At 38.4% G+C, this 22,684-nt stretch overlaps 1 protein-coding gene across 3 annotated transcripts in view; it reads left to right on the top strand.

Moving 5' to 3' along the window:
• FRMPD4 (FERM and PDZ domain containing 4) overlaps positions 1 to 22,684 on the top strand; it is a gene marked incomplete at both ends in the record, with an annotated part of 393,220 nt that overhangs the window by 352,637 nt on the left and 17,899 nt on the right. For 2 of the 3 annotated variants that reach the window (XM_084201307.1, XM_084201309.1), the window contains 3 exons: positions 10,468 to 10,513; positions 19,559 to 19,663; positions 20,846 to 20,953. In XM_084201307.1, coding sequence (XP_084057433.1) covers positions 10,468 to 10,513; positions 19,559 to 19,663; positions 20,846 to 20,953 — 259 coding nt within the window. Of the gene's footprint in view, positions 1 to 10,467; positions 10,520 to 19,558; positions 19,664 to 20,845; positions 20,954 to 22,684 lie in introns of all 3 variants that reach the window. The other variant, XM_084201308.1, reaches the window with a different exon arrangement.

The raw sequence follows: 22,684 nt of genomic DNA, 5'->3' as shown, positions 1-22,684 counted from the left end.
TTTTTTTTTTTCTTTTAATTTTCTCTGTGGCCGCGGTGCTGAGCGTGGCGGCGCTGCGAAGGCGGTGGGCTGGGGCGGGCCGGGCGCGGCACCGGTGCCTGTGTGAATCGTGTCCCCGAGCGAACTTTAATCTGCCGGCTGCGGGTACCGAAACATCGGCTTGGCTCGGCAAACGTGGGCGGCTTTAGAACCGATACTGAAGAGACTGGCATCGTATTTTTACTGCTGGTGTGTTACCCATCTAGACTAGAGCTCGCATCTCTGTGTCCGACTGCACTGCAATTATGTCTTCATTTTCTGTGTGCAAAGAAGAATGCAGCCATTCAGCATTTTATGCTTGGTTTGAGTTTGCAGGGCAATTTTCTTCTCCCCTTTTCAAACATTCGTTCCCCCTCTATAATTTACAATATATTTGCATTTATTAGGGAAGAGTTTCTGCTTAAGTATAATTCAAGTTTTATCTTAACAACCATATTTATAAGCAGCGTACATTTGCTTTGAAAGTTTTCAGACACACTCATACTAGTCCTAAGAAAAGTGATTTAAAAAATATGTATTGTTCTAGTGATACATAAAAAGAGGAAAAAATAAAGGGTATAGCAGCATAAATGCATTTTTAGTTTTACCAGCATAAATAATAAGATTTATTAAGTGACAATTAATAATAGGATTTTGAAAGATTGGACAAAGCTTTAAAGAGAATAGATTTTTAAAGTTACTGCTAATTGATTTTAGCCCAGTAAATAAATTTTTAAAAAGGGGGATGAACCTTTGAATTTGAAACATTCCAGATATATGGTATATATGCATGGCAGGACTTTTTAATAATGCAATTTAACGGGAACAAGTGGTTAATTGTCTGGCAGAATTTCTGTCTCAATTTCTTCTCCTTTCAGTCTTCTTCTTAAATAAATTAAATAACGTATGAGGATAAAAATATAACCAAAGAGTTTGCACTTTGAGACTGCTGTCTGAATTACTGTTCTGTGTGAATGGTAGGTTGAGAAGGTAGCCCCTTTGGCTGCTCCTCCGAATCATTATAAAATCACGTTTGCCATCACTTATACTGTTCCAGTGGCACATGGATGTATCTTTGGCATCTGACTAATCAGTTTTCTATTCCAGACACAGTAAGCAAAAATCATTCTGCATTAATCTCTACAGCTCAGTATCCATCAATTGCCTAACCTTGCAGATATAATGATAATTACAGTAATACTAATAATAAAAGCCACAATGCTCAGGACACTGCTGGAACTTTTCTTAATGAGGAATTGAATGAGTCTTGTTTTGTTCGAACATTTACTTTTGAAAACCATTTCTAGCAATCTGTAATTATTTAAAACATTATTCTAGCATTGTGTTCCATAACAAAGAATTGAGATGCTCTTAGATTGGATGAGACAGTTTGGTCCCAAAAAAGCAGATAAGACTGAAAAGCAAAAGTAATAAGTGTTCAGACATCTGAAAGAAAAATACCATCACTCTTTGAATGAATGTGGGTTTTTTTAAGAAACAATGATAAAGCCAATAATATTGAACTGAGAACAGTATATAATATAGTGCTTGAAAATACAATATTCTTCAGAATTCAAGAGCTTTATCACATTTCCAATTGCATCTTCCTCTTCTTAATTTCTTTTTCTTTATTGGCTGAGTTACTTTGAGCTAAGATAATGCTGTGAAGGACTTCCTCCACAAAATAACCCTAAGTGAATGTTATGCATTATTAATAAAAACTCAGATAGCTCTCTAAAACAAGATGATCCTAAAGCATTTAACATTTAATCAGCAAAATTTATCTCATGTTCTGCTTTTTGAAAAGCATTAAAGGAAAGAAAAAATTTAATAGCTGCAGGGATGAAGGATGTGTGTGAATGCCTGACCTTTCATTACTACATACACAATGCCCAAATGTGAAAATGAAAATGCCAGTGCCGTACGGATTATGAATAGCAGCTGTAATGGTTTCTAATGCTTCAGTACAAATGAAAATGAAGCTCTGATCGTAAAAGATTATGGTTAATTTGTCACATAGTAAAAATATCTGTAAGATTTTCTCATCTTTAGTGATCTTTCCTCCTCTTTAACATGTAGCTCCCATAAATCTCTTTTGCAATTGTACAGATACTGGCATTGATCCTCTACACTTTCTGACATCTTCAACTATCTTTTCGTTTCTTATTTCCAATTTGAAGTATAATTCTAAAGTATGTGATTTCCTTGTTTCTCAGCAAGGAACAACAAGTCATACTAGTGTTTATTTTAATTCATTGATGTAAGTATTTATTCAAGATGTTTGGCATTAGATAATGCATTTTATTAAATAATTGTTTTTATTGATCTCTTAACATCCATAGTATCTAGAATATACTGTACAAAACTATACAAAATACTGCAGCAGCATGTATGGTAGATCTTCTCTGTCCAAAGTATATGTCAAAAATCAGAGTAGGGAAGAAACTGTTGGGAGAATATACGTGCTAATGAAGCAATATTTGCATTATAGTGGTATCAGTATATCAATTACCTAGATTTTGTGAAGACCAGGCAGGCAAACAAGAGCTCTGCTAGAGTCAGTGTTCATTGTGGAAGGCAGCAACATTTCTTTTCCTACTCCAGAAGATGCTGTGGCCATCCCAGCAAGGAGACTTTCCTTCAAATCCATAGGCAGTCACTCTCCAGTCCAGCTTTGGATTGATGGTTTGTGACAGCAGAGCTGCACCTTGCTTGTTCAATCATCAGTGGAGTTTCAACCTGGGCACAGAGTTACATTTCTGCAAAAACAGTCGTTAGCTGTGCCATAAAGTTTTTGTTGACTTCTAGGCTAAGTTTAAGCGGCTGTACCACTTAAAATGAAGAGAAATAGCCCAGCACAAATTATCTCAAAACTTTCCCTTCTCATGGAGCATGAGTTATCTGCTGCATCCAGACTAGAGGAGAAAAATTATTGAGTAAAGTGATGATTGTTGTCTTCTAACGTAGTGTCAGCAAAAACAGGCATTAAAAATAAGCCATCAGAGACAGAAATTCTTTTCTAAATGAAAATTTACATAGCATCTCTTTGAAAGAAAGAAGAGGAAATCAACAAGTCTTCATTATGTGAATGTTAGAATTATGTTTGCTCCCTAAAACATCCTTTTCAATTGCTAGATCACATTGATAATCTCTGTGTTTAACTGAGATAAGTGAATGGAATAACAATTTCCACAGTTTGTAAAGTTGTCTCATAATACCCTTCAGCTTTAACCTTCATTATTTTATCTGTTTCCACTATTGAAACAAAAATGAAATAAAAGTTCAAGAGACTGTGTGACTGCATCAAGGTGTCTAATCAAGGAGAGCATAAGAAAGTTTCTTCTATTCTAATTCTGATAATGTAGAGGAACATAAGAGACCTCTACAGCGATGTTCTCAAGATGTTGTATTTCTTTTCTTTCTCTCTCCCAAGTAAGTGAACTCTGAACTCAGTTTGACCACCCATATATATTTAAAAAAATTTAGAAGTTATTTTAGAAAACAGAAGGATGTTGTTATTACATTTAGCATTTTTTAAATTAAACTTTGTATGAAAATGTATGCTATTATAGAAATACCATGATGGCTCCATTTTTGAAAGCTGAACATAAGAAATTATGCAGTAGTTGGAATGTATTTAATAACCATTGCTGGTTATGAAAGTCTCTGGTGGCTTCCTCAGGTGAATGGTTCATGCCACTCTTTCAAAGCATAGTCTGTCATATCAGCATTGGGGTGGATTTTTTTGAATGGTTAGAATTTTCCATGTTGAGCATTTTGTTCTGGAACTTTGGTGTTTTGTTACAGCTCACGTTCCTGGACATTCTCAATAAGAATGCCAGTGCAAAGGATGAGTGAACCCAAACTGCCTGCGTGGGTTTGCCATCCCTGAACACTGTGAGCAGTGGGCAGGTGTTGTGTGTCTGCTAGATCTGTGCATGGACAGCTGCTGAATGGAGAGCAGAATTGCACTTAGCTGACTTAGAAATTGTCTGAAAGGGCTTGCATAAAATGCTCACAGAAATGCCATTTAAAAGGAATTGCAGTCTGATGGAACCAGCACAGTCTGACAAATAAAGATGAGAAATTTTCAGGAGACTAAAACTGACCTTTCCATGGTGAGACCAACCTCTTCTGTAAATATTTTACTTTGCTAGTATTACATTAAAGCTCCATAGAACTATTTCTCAAGATACGTCATCAATAGACATCTTGGGACTGCCTCATATTAATTTTCTTCATTACATTTTGAAAATTAACGTTTCCTCAGAGCTTTTGAGACTTTGGCAGTTAATGATAGAAAAACTAGCACTGGAACATTGGCCTGGATGAGTGACCTGAGAGACCAATATTATCTCATTTTGTCTGCCTTTGATCCTTTAAAACTAATGTGTAGAAAGTCTAATTAGAAGAGGACAGATGAACAATTAATTAATAGGGAAATAAGCACTACATTTTTCTCCTTGGCTGTATGGTATCTTCATGCAGCGTGAATTAATTGACTTGGTGATGGTGTTGGCAGTGGTATGCCAACAGTTGGACTTGGTGACAGTCTCAGTCCATCGGATACACACACATGCTCATCTGGCTGTTGGTTGTTTTTTGGTACACTGACCAAAATAAGCACATACTGCTTCTGTTGGATCAGAGAACTCCAGTGTAGTAACTCCTAATATGTTGTCGGTTCCGTCTTGAAGTTTAACCCCAAGTGCTCTCATGGGTTGAGGGAGGCCATCATAAATCTGTGTAGGTAGGAAAATGATTGTCTAAGGAAGGCACCTCAGTCAATGTCAAGTTTTCTGCATATTGCCAATACTTCAAGATGCACTCAAGAATTAATTGAAGGCCAGTGTAGTAAGGAGCAGGTATCATTGCTCAGGAATTAGCAGTGTAATGCTCCTGCTGGTATTCAAGCAGCCTGGCCAAAGCACTCCTCTAACAGCATACACAGGTATTTACTGTTTGACCAACATTTTGGTAACTCAATTACAAAGTTTTAACAGGCTTAAAGTTGAAAATATGAGCAACTGGAAAACTTTGAGTATTTGTGAGAGGAGGGTTTGACAAGAGGTAAATATAGTTGTCATACAGCACTGAAATTCAACAACTTTATAGGGCTTATCTTGCCACAGTGCCACAGTACAGAAGGAAACGGTGTGAATTTGGTACATGTGAAAGCTTGACAGGTGAACAGCTTTAAAGAAGAGGAGGTTTCTTTATTCTCAAAGCCTCTATTGCAGAGGTATCTGAGATGGCATCTGCTGTATGAAAGCCCACCAGTGTGCCACAGCCCTGATCTGAAGGGACCACTTCTGTCAGAGGAAGCGAGTGTAATTCAGTCTGCAGACACATTCACTCCTTGACCTCTTACAGAGATTGCCAACAAGGGTTCCAATTAGTGCCAGCAGCAGACTGTGACAATTTTAAAGATTAACTTTCGCACCATGCCAGGCCTTTAAAATAAAGAACATTTATACAGAACACAATTTGCTTTGACAGTAATTTTCAGTATGCTATTATTGAAGTTATTTATATTTGAATCAGAGCATCTTTTCACTCACCTGTGTTTCTGCTGCTGTTCGATCCTGCAGTGTTGTAATAATCCCATCCTTATGTGTTTTATATTTTATGTGTCTATGGTTGTTTCAAGCATCCATTACTTACACATTTTTAGGGCTCAGGCATTCAATCAGGATTCTTGCAAAATTCCCAAGTTCTTGTGCAGATTGCTTCTGCTGTTGCAAGCCCTCAGATATTTGATGGCACACTTAAATTTTAATGACTTTGTGAAGCAGCAGGCTATGCAAATTAAACTGTAGGGTTCAGAAGTTCACAAGTTGAAGTTGCTTGGATGTCAAGAGTATTTCACTCCTTTGACAGCAAGGCTAAGGACAGCTAATATCATTAACATCAGCAGACAGGGCAGCCACAGCTTTCCAAATGTGATTGTGATGTCTCTGCCTTCTGATACCAGGGATTACAATGCACCATTCCTATCTCCAAAAATAAGACCTGGACACTATGATCTTTGTGTTCTGTCTTCTTTCATCTCCAGAAAACAGTATCCAAGCTGATGCTCATCTCTTAAGTTGTTTTCCATGTGTCTGAGCTGAAATATTGGCACTTTGGCCTCATATGACGCTTCTCATATGACTTCTTCAAGATGTCATATGACTTCTTCTGTGACTATATTTCATGCAGTGTTACCTGTCCTCCCTAAATTGGGACCCCAGACCTCACCTCTGTGGTGATGTACCTTATATTATGAGCCTCCTGCTATGCTTCCTGCAAGTGTCTTCTGAGATGGAGTTTGGGATGTTATACCATGCATGGTGTGCCTTTCCTTGCCTGCATGGTGTGATGGCAGGAATGCCCATCTCTCACTGTGTACAGGATCTTCAGAGAGAGTTCCCAGCGGTCAGCTGAACAGGCAGAGACTGAAATCCTGTTACCACTTTTCCAGCAGTTGGTTCTACCAGGATGGGCAGCCTCTAGAGAAAGTATAATTTTCTGTGTTCACCTAAAAAAATTTCTGGAAAACATCTTCCTAGGCTTGGAGAGGTCTGATTCTTCACCTGCTAAAACAGTGATTATCTATGTGTAGATGTAGATTATCTATGGGTAGATGTAATTAAAGGGCCAAAAGGTATCTGCCCACAGTAGCATGGCTTCCAGCTTGGTGTAATCTGTTGTACTTGTCAATTAGAGTCATGGAACTATTGACTGTAGTTTGTGTTCTGTGGGGTTACCTTTGGAAATGGAAAGGGAAGAGCCCCACATGCCATGGCTCTTGCTGGAGGATTGTCTGGTGCCAAGGGCTTTAGCTTGGGTGTTTTTGTTTGCACAGTGCTGCTTCCCCTGTGACAGAAACAGCCCAGCACACCCTTCCTAAAGCCTTTCTCCCTGCATCCCTCCACATTGTTTCATGGGTGTCCATGAGTACTGAGTTTGTCTGATAGTTTATCAAGGTGCCCCAAGTCAACTCAGGCAGGTTGGCATCATCACAGGACCTCAAGGCTGGCTCTGTGTGTCTGTGCTGTGTAATAGCAACTGAGAATGAGGAAATTGCCTTAAATTGGGTCTACTCTGTCCAGCCCAGGTCCTTCCAGAAGATGTCACCATCCGTGGAAATAAATATACCTGGATCTCTGGGGAAAACTCTTCCACAGGAACTGTTGCTCATGATAAAACCCTGGGGAAGTGAAATTTGTAACTTCCCTAGGTGAATATAAGTACTGCAAAACAGGTTTTACCTAAAAATGTATATACACAACTCAAATAAAAATGATCCTTAGTTGTAACTAAATTATTTTAATTTAGTTACAGTCTGCCAACCCTGTGATTCATTCTATGTAATAATTTAAAATGTACCACAATAGAGTGACTTTGCAAACCCTTTGCTCATTAATACTGTGTTAATATTCATAATACTGGAAGATAATTTTCACTTTCCTTAGCTTTGAATAGGGCATCTGAGATAACATGTTACATTTTTTAGTTAGCTTTTTACCCATTGATTTCCATTTCCTTACTTCAAAAATGTAGTGTAAACATACTGCAGATCCATCAAAATCCACAATTGTGGAATTCAGACCTTTCTCATCAATAGTGAGACCCAAATTGAAACAGATGATTTTAAAATAGCAAAGAAAAAGTGTTTCAGAACAAGAGTTTTAGACTTTATTGTTCTTTGTGAATGAAACAAGTTATGGTTAGAAAATTTTTCTGAATTGTATTCCCTGAAAATTATATTATTTGTCACAGCTTTAATTAATTCTTTATTTGTTCATCCTCAGTGTGAAAGAAACCAAGTATTCCTCTAGTATGTAAAACTGCTAAAAGCTTTAAAATTAGCATAAGCAATTTTTCATTCTTCCTTCTTAAGAGCAACATATACATTTATTCTATTTATATGCTATATTTGCTGTAGGATGCATGTGAATAACAGACCCACTTATTCTGTTTGGCTCAGATACTGGGATTCCCCCATGTGCCTCACCTGCCTTTGCCTTTCCTCTCTTCCAGCTAGCAAGAAGCAGATGAGAGGCAGTGATTTCCTGCCTCAAGTTCACAGAGGCTGGCATTGTAGCTGAATGTTAATGCCTCATGCAGCTCGAGAAGCCTGATACTAAGTAATGCAGCTTTAACCTTTATAATGGACATCATTTGATTCTGAAACCATCTATATTCTCTTCTTGTTGCAGCCCAAGTAGCTGTAAGGAGTAGTGAGAACAGACAAATATAATCACCACGCAGGACACGGAGAAGGACAGAGAAATGTATCACAAATTCCCATCAGATTTTTCAGCCTTGTTATCACTATTTGATTCTAATGTCAGGAAATGAAAGAAACATGAAGATACTTTGTTGTGATGTTGGTGTTAGCCAGTCATGCAGGAGCACTCAAAAAGTCAGCAGCTTGTTTTCTAAGCTGGTTTTGCAGATGTTTGGTCTTGAGTGACTCTAAGAGAGCACAGAAATAATTAGGTAGCTGTTAAGTGAGTATGAAAATTAATTAATTTTTTTCTTTTCCTTTTTTTAATTTAGTCATATTTTACATGAGGAAAGACATTTTAGAGTGAAACTAAGACTGTTGAATGTATGGTCCAGAGTCTAGCATCCTTCCAATGCAAGTGTTTAGCCTGCAAGAAAGTCTTCTCCACCAAATATATCTTTTGATCTTTTAGTTTTAAAAAAACCCATTTGCTAATCTAGCATGAATCTTGCCTACCTGGACAGGTTTAATCCAAGAATAATGAATAGCTGAAAAACATTTTCAGGAGAAGCTGATTTTAATTTTTAAAGACAACTCTCTAGCATAGCTGGACAGCAGGAGTCAGAGGTGGTGGTGGTAATCATAGACAGCATGAGAAACATAAAGTAGTGAGTTCAAAGTAATTTGAAGGATCATTTGGTCATGGTCCAGTTAGGCCAGTGCTGCAGTTTATCCCAAACTAACAATTGTGAGCCTTTTTGTCTACTAACCTGACTAGGTTAATATAGCAATCATAATTGGATAGATGTGGACAGCACAGAGATGATGAGATTCTTGAAATAAATTACCTTTCTTAACATGCATTTGTAGATTCCCAAAAATATGTGGTCCCGATACAAATACCTAATAAAAGAAGTAAAAAATTGAAGCTCTAGCTATTTTTTTTTTTAGTTACATGATATTAGATTAGCCTTTGCTCCTTACCTGACTGATGGCTTTGGCAAAAATAGAATTTGTTATCCCTGTTGGCATTTAGTAATGTGTTTGCTTCATCAAGAATAGACTGACTTTCCTGAAGTGTTTTCTTACTTGGCCTTCATTCTCTCCTCCATTTTTTTTTTTTTTTACCTTTTGGCTTTTTAGGTTGCATATCAGAATTGTCATTTTGCCTATAAGGTGACCTTATATACAAACAATACGGTATGATTTTTTTAGTTAGTTCTGCTCAAGAGGTCAGGCATGCATAATCAGTTCCATGTCAATTTGGCCAGGTGGTAAGTCACATAAATAAACAATTTATGTTTGAAAGTAGTAAAATCAAGAGAAACTTAATTCTATCTCAACAAAATGGCAACTGACCTTTTCTAATCTTAATATCACCCACTGCAACCATCTGATCAAAAGGTAATACAAGAGATGTCGACTGTGATTGTCTTTTCTTCCTTTCTTCCACTTTACTTTTCCACAGTTATCTACCACCCCCATCTACCCACCAAGAGTTAAAATATATGTATTATTTGTCTAGGCCACCTGCTCATCAAGATTCATAATAATTTCTTCTCTTTATCCTATAAATCTGTTGTGGATTTTTAGAGATTTTCATATGTTTTGCATTTACTAGTTTCATCATAAAGACGACCTGTTTAAATTGAAAGAAATACCTTTCCTTAGCAATCCTGTAAAAACTTATAAATTCTAGTGGGAGAATTCACCAAATATTAGTCTTTTCCCACCCATCTGAAAAGATGATCTAGAGAAGGAATGAGAGTTAAATTTTGTCTTCATTTTTGTTTTGAAAAAGAACCCTGCTGTTTCAAACAGATTTGGCTTGAAGTGTACAAGAGCTAGATGGTATAAAAGTGACTTGCATTTGTTAAGTAGAAAGAAACTCATGGACTACAGATGCTGAACTAATACAGTTAATCGAATGTTATTTCATTCTTGCTAGAGACAACCATTATTGCAGCATGCAGGTTTCTCTGATGAAGCAAAAAGATAGTAGCATAAACTGCAAAGTTAGGCCAATTCAATTTATTAGATTGGAAGAAACTTATTTCTTAATGCCTATCGTTATTTTGGCATATTATAAATCTCTGTACTACTCTGCTATGTCATTGTAATAAACATTCCTCCATATTACTGCAGTTTTCTCCATTAAAAAGAAAAGCTGGTTATCAATAGTGAATAAAAGTATGACTCTTTACTTGATTTTACTTTGTTTTTTCTTTTTATAGAAGCTGCAAAGAATCGATCCTCCTTACTGTTGTTCAACCTTACCCTGTAAGTATTGTTATTGTTTTCTGAATTAGTTTCCTAGCAACATAGCAGCTTCTTTATTTGCCCATATTCTGCTTGTGTCCCTACATTATCTGTGCAGTAAAAAGAAGTAAGTGCAATAAGGGCTATGTATATTAAAGGTGGTGTTTAAGATGGCATTACTGTGGCCTCTACTGAAAGGCTACATTAGTAAATTAAAAAATAACAGTCTTTAAACTCACAGTGATAGAGCAGAATTCTGAGTTCTGCTTCAATTTCTTGTTTGTTGCAGCTCCTGGGTTTTTCTAGATTCTGCCCTGGTCCCACAAAGTTACAGTGCTGCAGCAAAGCAGCTGTACCTTATCTAAGGGAGGGCTCTGTATCTCTAGCTTGTGGAGGTGAAGGGAGAGCAGAGACAGACAGACAACCATGTGAGGTTGCCTTGAATGGACTGGGAGTAACTGTGGCCCATGCAGAGCTGGTTGATGCAATGTGACTTTGCAACTCAGTGGTTTGTGGGAGCAGGCTCATGACCTGTCAGCTCAAACCCAGCTCCCATGAAGAAAGGGGGGAAGGCAAGCCAGGGGAGGAAACTCATCTGTCCATGCACAGCCATGCGGACATTGCAGGCTGCTGAGGGACCTCAGCCATGCATCAGGAGTAATTCAGGTTTAGCAGGTCCATTTGGCTCCCTGTTGTTTATCCTGATACACGGCAGTTTTCATGAACAAAGGACAATTGCATCCTTTTCATGCAAGAATAAAAGATGAGGTGGATTTGACACAAAGACTTGAAAACACGTTTATCTGATGAAGCTGCCAAAATGTACATCTTGAAAACTGTGTGTCTTTGTACTAGTCATTAGCTTTTCTGCTTAGTTTTGAGGTGGCCGTGCAGCTTTACTTGTTCTGCATCTTTTTAGAAGCCAGTCTGCGCTGCACCTAATTTGTGGGGGGAAAGCATGCATTCCACAGCAAAATGGGCAGGGGCTGCTGCCCTGCACTAAGATCTCTGTCAGGAAGGTGATCTGGGATCAGGCCAATATCAGTCACCTTAAATGAAAATGAGGCCTAGTCTGATTAAATCAAGAACCTATCTGCCTTTAAAGCTTGCTGGTTTACAGCCAGTGGTTTAAGTCACAGTGAATATATATAATAGGGGAAAAGAAATTCTCACACACTTTTCTTTTTTATACAGGTTTCACCCTTTGATAGACCTAATTCTTGTCTATAAATGTCAGGTGAAGAAAGGGCATTTGCTTTAGTGCACCTATGTGTAGTCCTTGAAAGTGGACAGCAAAGTGTAGTACTACACTGTGAGGTGCTACACTGTGAGGTACTACACTACTGTTCTTACCATTATGCTGCTGGTCTGAGAGCAAGCCCTGTATGAACTGAATGTAAGGGCAGCTGAAGCCCAAATAAATTGTTCACTCCATGTTCAGTGGAAGACCTTACAGCATGGTACCGTCCTTCTCCAGCCTTTAACCTGGAAAAGAAGGAAAGTCATGACCTGGTATCTTTACCAAGGGCAAGTCTTGCCTGACCAATGTAGTGGCTTTCTATGGAGTGACTGCATCAGTGGACAAGGGACAGGCTACAGATACCTTTTATCAGGGCTTCTGTAAAGCCTTTGACACAGTCCTCCACAACATCCTTCTCTCTACATTGGAGAGAGATGAATTTGTTAGGGGCACTGTTAGATGGATGAAGACTTTGTTTGATGCTCACATCCGGAGGGTTGTGGTCAACATCTCAGAATCCTCATCATCAGCTGGACATCAGTGACAAATGGTGTCCCTCAGGGGTCTGTAATGGGACTAGTGTTATTTAATATCTTTGTTATTGACACAGACAAAGGGATTAGGTGCATCCTCAGCAGATTTGTAAGTGACACCTAGTCAAGTGGGATGGTTGACAGACCTGAAGGACTAGAAGGACTTGGACAGGCTCAAGAAATGAGCCCATGGGAGTCTCCTGAGGTTTAACATGACCAAGTGTGAGGTGTTGCATGTAGTGACAGGAGAAGGGGTAGTAGCTTTGAACTGAAAGAGAGTAGGTTTAGACTAGACATTAGGAGGAAATTCCTTACTCTGAGTGGGGTGAAGCACTGGGACAAGGTGCCTGGAGAAGTTGTAGTGCCCCATCCCTGGAAGTGTTCAAGGCCAGGTTGGATAGAGCTCTGAGCAACCTTGTCTGTTAGAAGGTAACCCTGTCCATGGCAGAGGCCCTGGAACTGGATGATCTTTGAGGTACCTTCCATTCTTTAATTGTGTCTGTGATTCACAGCTATTTGTTCAAGCTCTTTGTGAGGCCTGATAAGGCAGAATCTGCTCCTCTCATTAAGCAGGAGCAAAATCTAATCAATAGCTGAAATGCTTCTAGATGTCACTGAGCTAAGGATACCACTGAAACACTTTTCTGTCAGCCATTTGGACTGATGTGCCCATTTTATACATGAATTTGCATTGCCCCATTCTGGTATGTCTATCAGAGCCCCCAGCTCTACCTCAGCAGACAAAGCACTTGTGTTTTGGGGGGGGATTTAAGCTCATGTAGGCATGAAGATAGTCTCCCCAAGAATGTGCACAGAGCAGTTAGAAGATGAGATTAATGCCTGCATGTTGGTGCTAGCTTTAATTGACCAATTTTTGTGGTATTTTTGGGGTCCCCTATGACAGGAAGGAAATGATGAATCTGACTTCATGTTCTTAGAAGGCTAATTTATTATTTTATGATATTATAATAAAGAATACTATACTAAACTATATTAAAGAATAGAGAAAGGATACAGACAGAAGGCTTAACAAGACACTAATGAAAAACTCGTGACTCTCTAGAGTCCTGACACAGCTGGACCGTGAATGGTCATTAAATCAAAACAATTCACATGAAACCAGTCAAACAACCATCTGTTGGATAAACAATTTCCAAACCACATTCCAAAGCAGCAAAACACAGGAGAAGCAAATGAGATAATATTGTTTTCCTTTTTCTTTGAGGCTTCTCAGCTTCCCAGGAGAAGAATCTGGGCAAGGGAATTTTTCCAGAGAACATGACAGTGACAGATTTTTACCCCAAAGTTGGGATGCTTAGTGAAAGGAACTGCTGGTGAGGGCCTTGACTGCAGGGCTGTTGCACCTGGCAGATCTCATCTGACCAGTATTATTGTACCTCCCTACCTGTCCAGACCAGGGTTTTATTGATTCATAGCATCCTCCCCTTACTGCTTTCAGCTTCAATTTTTTTCTGCAGTGGAAGCACGGGTGTCTGTAGGGATATGGAGCAGTTGGGATGATGCCGGTTAGTGCAGCCAAGTTTTGGCCCTGAAGCAGTGCAAGACCCCTCCGTTTATGCAAACCTTGGGCTGCAAGGTCACCTGGGTACTCCTGAGTCACTTTGAACATCTGGTCCATGCTGGCCCTCGTACTGCCACACTGTCATTGCTGTCAGTGGTGCCTGAGCCTGTTGGCATCTTTTTCAGCCTTGCAACCCCTGGGTGTTGCTGACTCCCGCTGTGTACTTGTCCTGGTCTTCTGTGCAGGGAATCCTCTGACAAACACAATTTGCTTTACGGTTTGGAAATAATATTTATGCCTTCAAAAATTATGATGAACATTTGTTTAATTTTGCCTCCTCCATGTTTCCTTTTATTATTTTGCTAATAAAACTGGGATGATGAAGTAGAAACCAGACAAAGGAAAATAAGAGCTTTTAAATAAAGACTGAATTTATTCAGATGACAGGAATACATCTCTACAAACATTTCATCAATCTCTTTTCTTGATGGTGATTTTCCTTCTACCATTGCCTGAAAGATATTTGCCAAGATGGATTACAAAAGTGCTATTTCTTAATTGGTTTTATTTGTGCTATTTAGAGTGTGGTTTGATTTTGCATTTAAGTAACCATCTTTTATGATTGCAGGTGAAAGTAGACGTAGTCTAGATTTATGGTACTCTGTAGTTCACTTAGTACTCTTTGAAAGCTTTTGCAGATAATTTTTGTTTAAATGCATTCACTTTTGTTTAATGCTTAAACACATTAAAACCCATGAAAAATTCATTTTAATTATGACCAAGCCAAAGCATTAGGCTATCTTTTTCTTTCCATCAATCTACAAATCTCTGTTAGGTTTTTATCGCCAGTGCTCCTAAGGAGGTCACCAAGCAGCTCAAGCAGTTAAAGCAGTTCAGAGTTTTGATTTCTGGAAGTATGGCATTTGATTATGATTTCTGACTGTTTTATTCTGTAAATAAACTATCATTCCGATTGTTGCCTTATTAAGTTTTAAGCATTACTTAAATCAAATAACTTGCCTGTTTGATATCCTTTCAGATTTTATGTGCAGAGATCATTTGGTAGGTTGCTTTCATGATTAATCTCTTAAGCTCCTTGGATGAAGTCCAGGCCTGGCTGAGATCTATGGCAATTTTGCTGTGCATTAAGTTTTGCAATGGGAAAAAGATAGGATCTTTTGTTTTGAAAGACATGCTTCTTGTTTTAACATGGTTGCACTTCTGAGACACAACAGTTGCAGAAAAATTACAGTAAATAACATTTATGGATCATAATGGTTGTGGCAACAATCTTACTAAGAGTTTGTTGGACTAATGATCAGACTGTGATTACCATCTAAAAATGGTAACATATAAATAATGCAAATAATTAAATACAATTGTCTATGATAGATTGCCAACTTTTTAAAAGAGAACCCAGATCTGACCTCTATTCCAACAATTAAATTTGTGCCAAGGGTTTTATTTAAAGAAATACTCCTGATGATCTTCTGTCAGTGCCATGTGGTTTTCACAAATTACTCTGTGGTAAAACTTCTCCATATTATTTCTTCCATGTCCCTACGTGCCCTTCTACAGTGCTCTTGTCAGCCAGTGTAATCTTTGCAGCCTTGTTCGCAGCTATGAATTACCATATTTAGTTTGCCTTTGGGCATTATGTCCTGTTCCACTTAATAAATGTAATTCTTCCTCTTACTCACCTTTTATTTGCTTGTTAAATATTGGTGCTTGTAATTGCTGTTAGCTGTGAACCAAAAAGTCAACACATGTTTTGAACTTGTGCAATTTTTTCCTAATTCTCTAGGAAACTAAGTATTTTATATTAAACTAATGACTATTTAAAAATAACAGGCTTAAAATTTATTGCATATATACACTCTGTGACTATTTAAAAACAACAGTGTTTCTGTAGTTTTAAATGTGGTATTTCTAATTTTGATGCTTACTGTCACAGAGCAGGTTTCCTTTTCACCTTGTGATTATCCTATACTGCTATCATTCTATCTCCTTATGATATCTCAGTACTACACTGTGCTCTTCTAGCTACTAAATCCTTTCTTTTTCTTGAGTATGAGTAAAGGTTTTGCTGTTGCAGCACCTCTACTGGCAAGAGCACTCAAAGGGGCTTTTTTAGCAAATAAAACCCACTTCCTTTGCAATCTCCCCAAATTATAGCTTACCTGCAAAAGTGCATGAAGCACTAGGCATTTTTACTTCCATCAAAAAAGTTTCCCTCATAATGTAGGATATTGTTTCTAAAATCTGTCAATAAATGAACCACTCTAATGCTGCAGACAGATATAGGATCTAATTTTGAGAAGTCTAGAAAATGAGAAAGTAACATTTTCCTGAAAGTCTGCTCTGCAATCTTTTGTGTTTTGACCCTGCTGATGGGAAGCCCATTCATTGCAGTCACTATAAGCAGGGTTCAAAGTAGGGTCTAGGTCTTCACTGTTATTTCCTGCAAGTATATCTGTGTGCAATGCTTCATTTTTCTTGTTAGCAGTTTCTCTAGGTAGCGTTGAAAGGATCAGGTGATATTTTCCTTTGAATTCTATATAAACAAGTAAAAATTATTTAAAATCCTAATAAATTTGAGCTTTTAATAGGAAACAGGGCTTAGGTAACAGAGTAAAGTTTGGAGGGTTTTGAGTTATTTTGAATCCTTGTTAAAATGTGTGCCCTCATTTTGCAAAAGTCACTCTAATTAAGCTGTTTTTATCTGTGACAATGCAAATACTTTACTTGCAGTGATAGATATCCTGCATTAGTGTAAACACCTCCTGCTTAAGGTCATTAACTGAGAATAATGGCATCCATTTGGCTAAAACAGAGAGCCTCAGAAATAAATGAATTATTATCTGGCACTATGAGAATCATTAAGTGATAATATTTTCTACAAACCTAAAGACATTAAAATACAATAAAGCTGCACATCATCTTGCTGAAGTTTTGTTAGACAGGCAAGTTCTGACAATCAAACCCAGCTGTTTTCCCGGGTATTTGCACATCCTTTGGAAACACTTCTATTCCCAACGAAAAAATGTCAAGTGTCAAGTTGATGCAGAGGTAGAAACAATGACATTGTGCAATTAAAGACAAAAGCTATGCTATTACTCAAACCTTTAACCAGAAGAGAATGTTCTCCCAAATACCTGGCACAGCTGTTTCATTTTCTTACACCCCTAGTTTATAGTTTGGAGCTTTTTGGAAAACAATCTGCTCCAGGCTCACCTGGAGTGCCTGGCAAAGGGCCAGAGTCCTTTGCATGTCGCCACAGCAAAAGTGGAAATGAAAGGAAGCAGCACGTTTTATGGTAGACCATGGTGTGCTCTCCTGGCTGTGCAATGGGTACATTAAACCCCACATCCCAGAGGGGTTCTTGGGAGCCCACGTATGTTCAAACCTTTAGTTGTTGATTGCATTTTTGTAATAACATAAGTGTTTATGCCTCCTGCAAGTGACTTTTGAGGCTGTAGAGAGAAAAAGAAAGAGGTTGTAGAGAGCAATAGGGACACATAATGGTTTGCCAGATTTGCTGTATGGGAAATAACCTTGCCAGAATCCAGAAAAAATCTGGCACTCTGCCTGTTAAGAGAGGCCAGACTTGTGACTCATCTGTAATAAAAGCAAGCAACAGCACAGAGCTTTTTTCAGCAAGAATAGTAAGAGAAAGCCACTGTTTTCCCCATGCTCTTCCAAGGGAAAGCCAGTAGCCTAGTCCTGCTGCTGTGCTGCCCTGTGGCAGTGGAAACAACAGTTTGCAGTCTATTACTTGGGTGCCAAATAGACTATCCCCCTTACACATTGCCGAGGGGGACAACATGGAGAGGAAGGAAATTGAGAAGGCATCTCTAGAGTTGTTATATTAATCATGGTACTGCTTTATACTGTATCTTTCTAGGAATTAATCTCCAGAGAACAGTATTTAAACTGCTTCAGCATTTCCATGTTGTCCTCTCTTGGTGAAGAAATCAACAAGGTCCCCCACCTTGACATGGGGTTTTTTGGGGTTTTTTTTTTGTTTGTTTGTTTGGTTGGTTGGTTGGTTTTTGGTTTTTTGTTTTTTTTTTTTTTTTTGTGCGCTACTCCTTTTTTTCTTTTTTTCTTTTTTTTTTTTTTTTTTGGTGGTTGTTTCAGAACTTCTGGGGACCTTCCACTTTATTCAGGACTGACTCTGGAGGCTGGGCTTGGTTTGTTCATGGGGTTGAATTTTCTGTTATTTACAATTATTGATTATTGTATGGTCATATGTGCTAGAGTGGTAAGAAAGAATGAACTGTGAAAGCAAAGAAGCATTTATTTTTATTTCTTGATTCTATTTTGTGCCTCAGGAATTACTGGATGTCTCTGATATTTCCTGTGAGAATGTGGCAGTGCTCATTCCTTGTTCACTGGTTGATGCTGAACCTATTGTAATAGTTACCATGTTTTCAATGGGATGATAGATTTGAGGCATGCAGAAGTGAGCTAGACTTGTTCCTGCTACTTACTAGAAACAAGGCTTCTGCCTTGAATCACAAGAAAATAAATTTTCAAGCAGTTTCAACCGAGATCAGGGACAGAAACAGAAGAGCATGTTGTTTCTGCCTTGGACTACCCCATTACTCCTGCAGATTGTTAGTTGAGTCAGAGTTTGAGTGATAGAAATGAGACTTCCCATGTTTACCAGGACAGCTCTCATGCCACATTGATCATCACCACTTGTACCTCCACTTATTTCTCACAGGAAAACCAATATGATGTTTAGTCTTTATTCAAAACTAGTAAGGCCACTTAGGACTTAGAGTAAGATTCTGAAATTCTTAATTCATATTTTCACAAAACAAATGTATCAAAACCTGGCCCAAAAGAGCTCAGTGACTTTCAGCCAAAGTGAGAAAGTCTTCCATTGCCCATTATCTCAGTCATGAAGTGGGACAATGCCAGAACCAGTGTTTGCAACTGACCTGAGAATAAACCAACCTCACTTTTGCTGCTGGAAATGGAAATCCCATTGACTGTGAATATTTAATTTGTTACTGAAAAGTAGCTGTTAGTCATATTTCTCAAGTGAGGAGATTTTTTTCCCTGGGGCTGAAAACAGGTGAACCCATTGCATAATGTAGTAGGTAAAAGTCAAGTAGTGCCCAGAAGAAAATTCAGAATGCTTCTACACTTCTAATCCATGAAGCCCTACAACATGTCAATATTGATGGCATGCCCTGCACAGGGTGTGTTTAGGGGATGCCTTCAGGGGAAGCCTGATGCCCTGCAAGTGCCTCTTGGTGGTTTTCACCTGTGCTGTGAAGTGCACAAATACAGTGAGATGCCTCTGCATGTGGAGACCTCACGGACACTTTTTTTGCAAAAGTTGTGTGTATGTCTATCCAGTAGATCACAGATTATGCAAAGATTTTTCATTCAGTCTGTAAAGAAAGGGTCACCGGAAGGTCTCTGGTCAGTGTCCCTTCATGCAGACAAGGTTGGATGATAGTCATTGTGGGAACACTACAGGAATTTGTGTGTGCACTGAGAACTCTTCTCATCGCTCCAGTGGGATAATTTCCAGTATGTTCCAAATGTACCGGTGTTTCCTTATGTGTATATACATAGAGATTACCTTAGGATGTATAATAGTTTGACTGTATTTCCATTCTTCTGTATGCAAAATACTGCTGTATGCATGGATTACCCAGCATATAAAAAAAAAGGAAGAATAACTGAAAAAAGAAAAGAAAGGTTCTAATTTTAAGTTATGTGATATATCTTGCCATCATCTTTTCTTCCAGTCTCCTAAATCAGCTTTTATTAGTGCTGCAAAAAAGGCAAGATTGAAGTCCAATCCTGTCAAAGTGCGCTTCTCAGAGGAAGTAATTATCAATGGGCAGGTGTCGGTGAGTATGCAGCTATTTAACCTCAGAAAGGATTGTGCATTTCATCCAAAGGTACAGCTCAAGCCTGGAAAGGGAGGTAATTACATGGCAGGAAAAGCAGTGACAGGCTTGCAAAGAGAAGGGTGTTTCTGTTTCTGAAGTTTTCCAAAGATCTTTTTTCAAGTTCACTAGGCCCATAATTTTATGAAGAATTTGTCCCTTAAAATAAAGATGCTAGTGATTGAATTTTGTGGTGATAACACGTTTGTCTTTATACTTTTGATAGTGTTTGTCTGTTGATTTCTTCAGCTCAACTTTGTTTTGATAAAACCCATAAGCTCAAGAGAGGTACCATGTCAGAAAAACTGATTAAGATTTTAATTTTAAAACTGATTAACCTCACAGACCACTTTAAAATGTGTCTTATCTCCTTGAACTTATAGTTTCCAGACCTCAGGCAACATCAGCCTCCCTTTGAGAGGCACTGAACTCCTTCTCAGACATGAACTCCCATCTCATTTTCATAATTTGCCAGAGCATCATTCCACACTGATGTCTTTAGCCAACTCTCTTCCAAACCTCAATCGATACTGCATTTTTTCTAAAGCAATTTCTGTTTTTTAAAATAAAAAGAAGCAAACAAAATCTCCAAAGATTTGTTTCCCTTCCTCCACCCTCTTTATTTTGCTATACCGGTTAGGTAGTAATGTTATATGTTGTTCTTCTTAAATCATGAAAGAAATAGCAGTATTTAACACCCCCCTATAAGAACATGTTAATTATTTTGATTGTAATCCTTACTAACAAATTGTAGTTTCAATTTTCTAGATTGAAAACACTAAATAGCTCACTATATTCAGAGAAACAGTAATCCATTTTTCTATTTTAGTGAAAATGTTTCAACTTCAGAGGCAATATTTATTGTCAGACAGGTAGTATTTAGGGAAAGAGAGTACGCCAAGCCAGACATAGAATGTATGCAGTTATATTTTTCCAGTTATATTTTTCCAGGACAGAAACCTATAGAGGGCAGCTGTATATTGAGCCTGGCTAGAACCTTGGAGGACACGGATATTTCTGCTTTCAGTTTGGGCCAACACCTTCCTTCTCAGTTTTTGCTTTTCTGTCAGAATGATGTACTTCTGATAGGACAATATTTCTCTTGTTGCATGTTGTAATCTGATTCACTAATTTGCTTGACAGGAAACAGTTAAGGACAACTCGCTTCTTTTCATGCCAAATGTTCTAAAGGTGTATCTTGAAAATGGACAAACCAAATCTTTCCGTTTTGACTGCAGCACTTCAATAAAGGTAAGCTAGCTATTCCTTGGTATGACACCTTTGGTAATTATCATTTACTTGGAATGCTTTAAAAACAAAATTACTGGTGTGTTCAGTTTGAGCTGGACTCTTAGTGCACAAATAATGAGGATTTGGTCCATTTTTCTTCTCCTAAAAATGTATTTTATTGTCAGTGAAGAAGAAGTGATGACTTTAATGTGCTTGGAGCACAATCAAAATTGTGTGCTTGTATCATTTTGATATGCTGCCAAACACTAGCATGACTTGTCAGCAAAAGTCAGGAACTAAGAAGATTAAGATGTTGGTTACTGATTGAATATCATCCAGCTTATCATTCAGTGAATTTAGGATGGAATATTGTAGCATTATGTCAGTGATAAATTACTTGCCTCAGCGCAGTGCCCTCTACACTGTCCGTAGCGCATTTCACATGCAGAAATAAAAAGGTAAAGCCCTGGCACAAAACTGAGTCTGCCATGGAATGTCTGTGATACAGTTCCATGTGGGTTCCTAAATCAGAGGCATCATCAGTGCCTGTGAGAGCCTTGGAGCAGTGTGGTAAGCAGCAGGGCTAGTATTACTGTTTGGGGAAGCTAGTTTCAACACGGATTAGTTACCAAATCTAGAGTTTGGTTACCAAATCTACACCAAGACATGAGAGACACATGGGCAGGATGATCGATGAAGGCTGGGGATGCCAGCTTTAGCTAGTTTTAAGGGATTGTAAAACCAGGCAGATTTGAAGAAAGGCTGCCTTTATGCTCAGCAGCATGCTTCATCAGTTAGAGCAGCCAAGAGAGTTGTTTACTAAGGCAGACAAGAAATTTACTCCAGTCTGATGGAAAACACATGCTAGAGTCACACTTAAAAATGGCATGCAACATTTGTTAATAAATGTAGCATAAATGCCTTAGGCATAAGTTGAATGCAGGTATGGATACAAGCATTCCATCCATGGGATACTGAATTCCTTGAGTTAATTTGAAAATTTGTCTGGTGAAGAAATAGGAGACATTACTCATGTAGCTAGTGAGGTCTCCATACCCTTCTAAGGTGCACAAGTCCACTTTCTAGTATTTTCTGTTCCAAGCGTATAAACAACCAACCTATTCCAGGATGTTTTTCCCCTGAAGACCAGTCTTTGGCCATCACATTTAATTAGTTTTCAGTAGTTCTGTCGTGGATGTGACATGTACTGTCAGACCAAATGTCAAATTTGAAGTCATTGGCACAGATACCCATGTGGACTCAGTTACCTAGCTGTATTGATGTTGTAAGCCTGCTTTGAACTTAGTCATTTTGACTATTGTCAGGAATAATTTCCTTTGCATCTAATTCAGGCAATTATATATTCTGAGGCCTTCACAGCTATAAATGACATATTCTTGCCTGTGTGTGTATATTCCCCAGTGTGGATGGGTGGGTGTGGATTGTCTCTTCTCTGCTTGACTGGGGTGACATCACCCAGGTGAGTCAGGGTAAATGCAGGTTTTTTCACCTCTAGCAGTCCAGTAGTTCACCACTTAAAAAGGAGGGTATAGGCAGCACCTAACCTGCAGTTCTCACTTTCCATATTGTTGGGTCATGGCACCTGGGCTGACTCTGAAAATATCAGATGAGAGGAAAAGCAAAAACTTTAGTGCAGTAATTCAGAGGCTGTGTGCCTTAGCCTCATATTTTAAAAGGCCCGGAGCTAGTGGTGGAAAGCAGTACTATTACTACCCTCTCTTAAAAGCTTAT

The sequence above is a fragment of the Fringilla coelebs genome (assembly GCF_963513975.1).
Source record: "Fringilla coelebs genome assembly, chromosome: 2".
NCBI lineage: Eukaryota > Metazoa > Chordata > Aves > Passeriformes > Fringillidae > Fringilla > Fringilla coelebs.
Note: the sequence above shows the minus strand (reverse complement) of the source record. Positions and strands in the feature narration are given on the sequence as shown.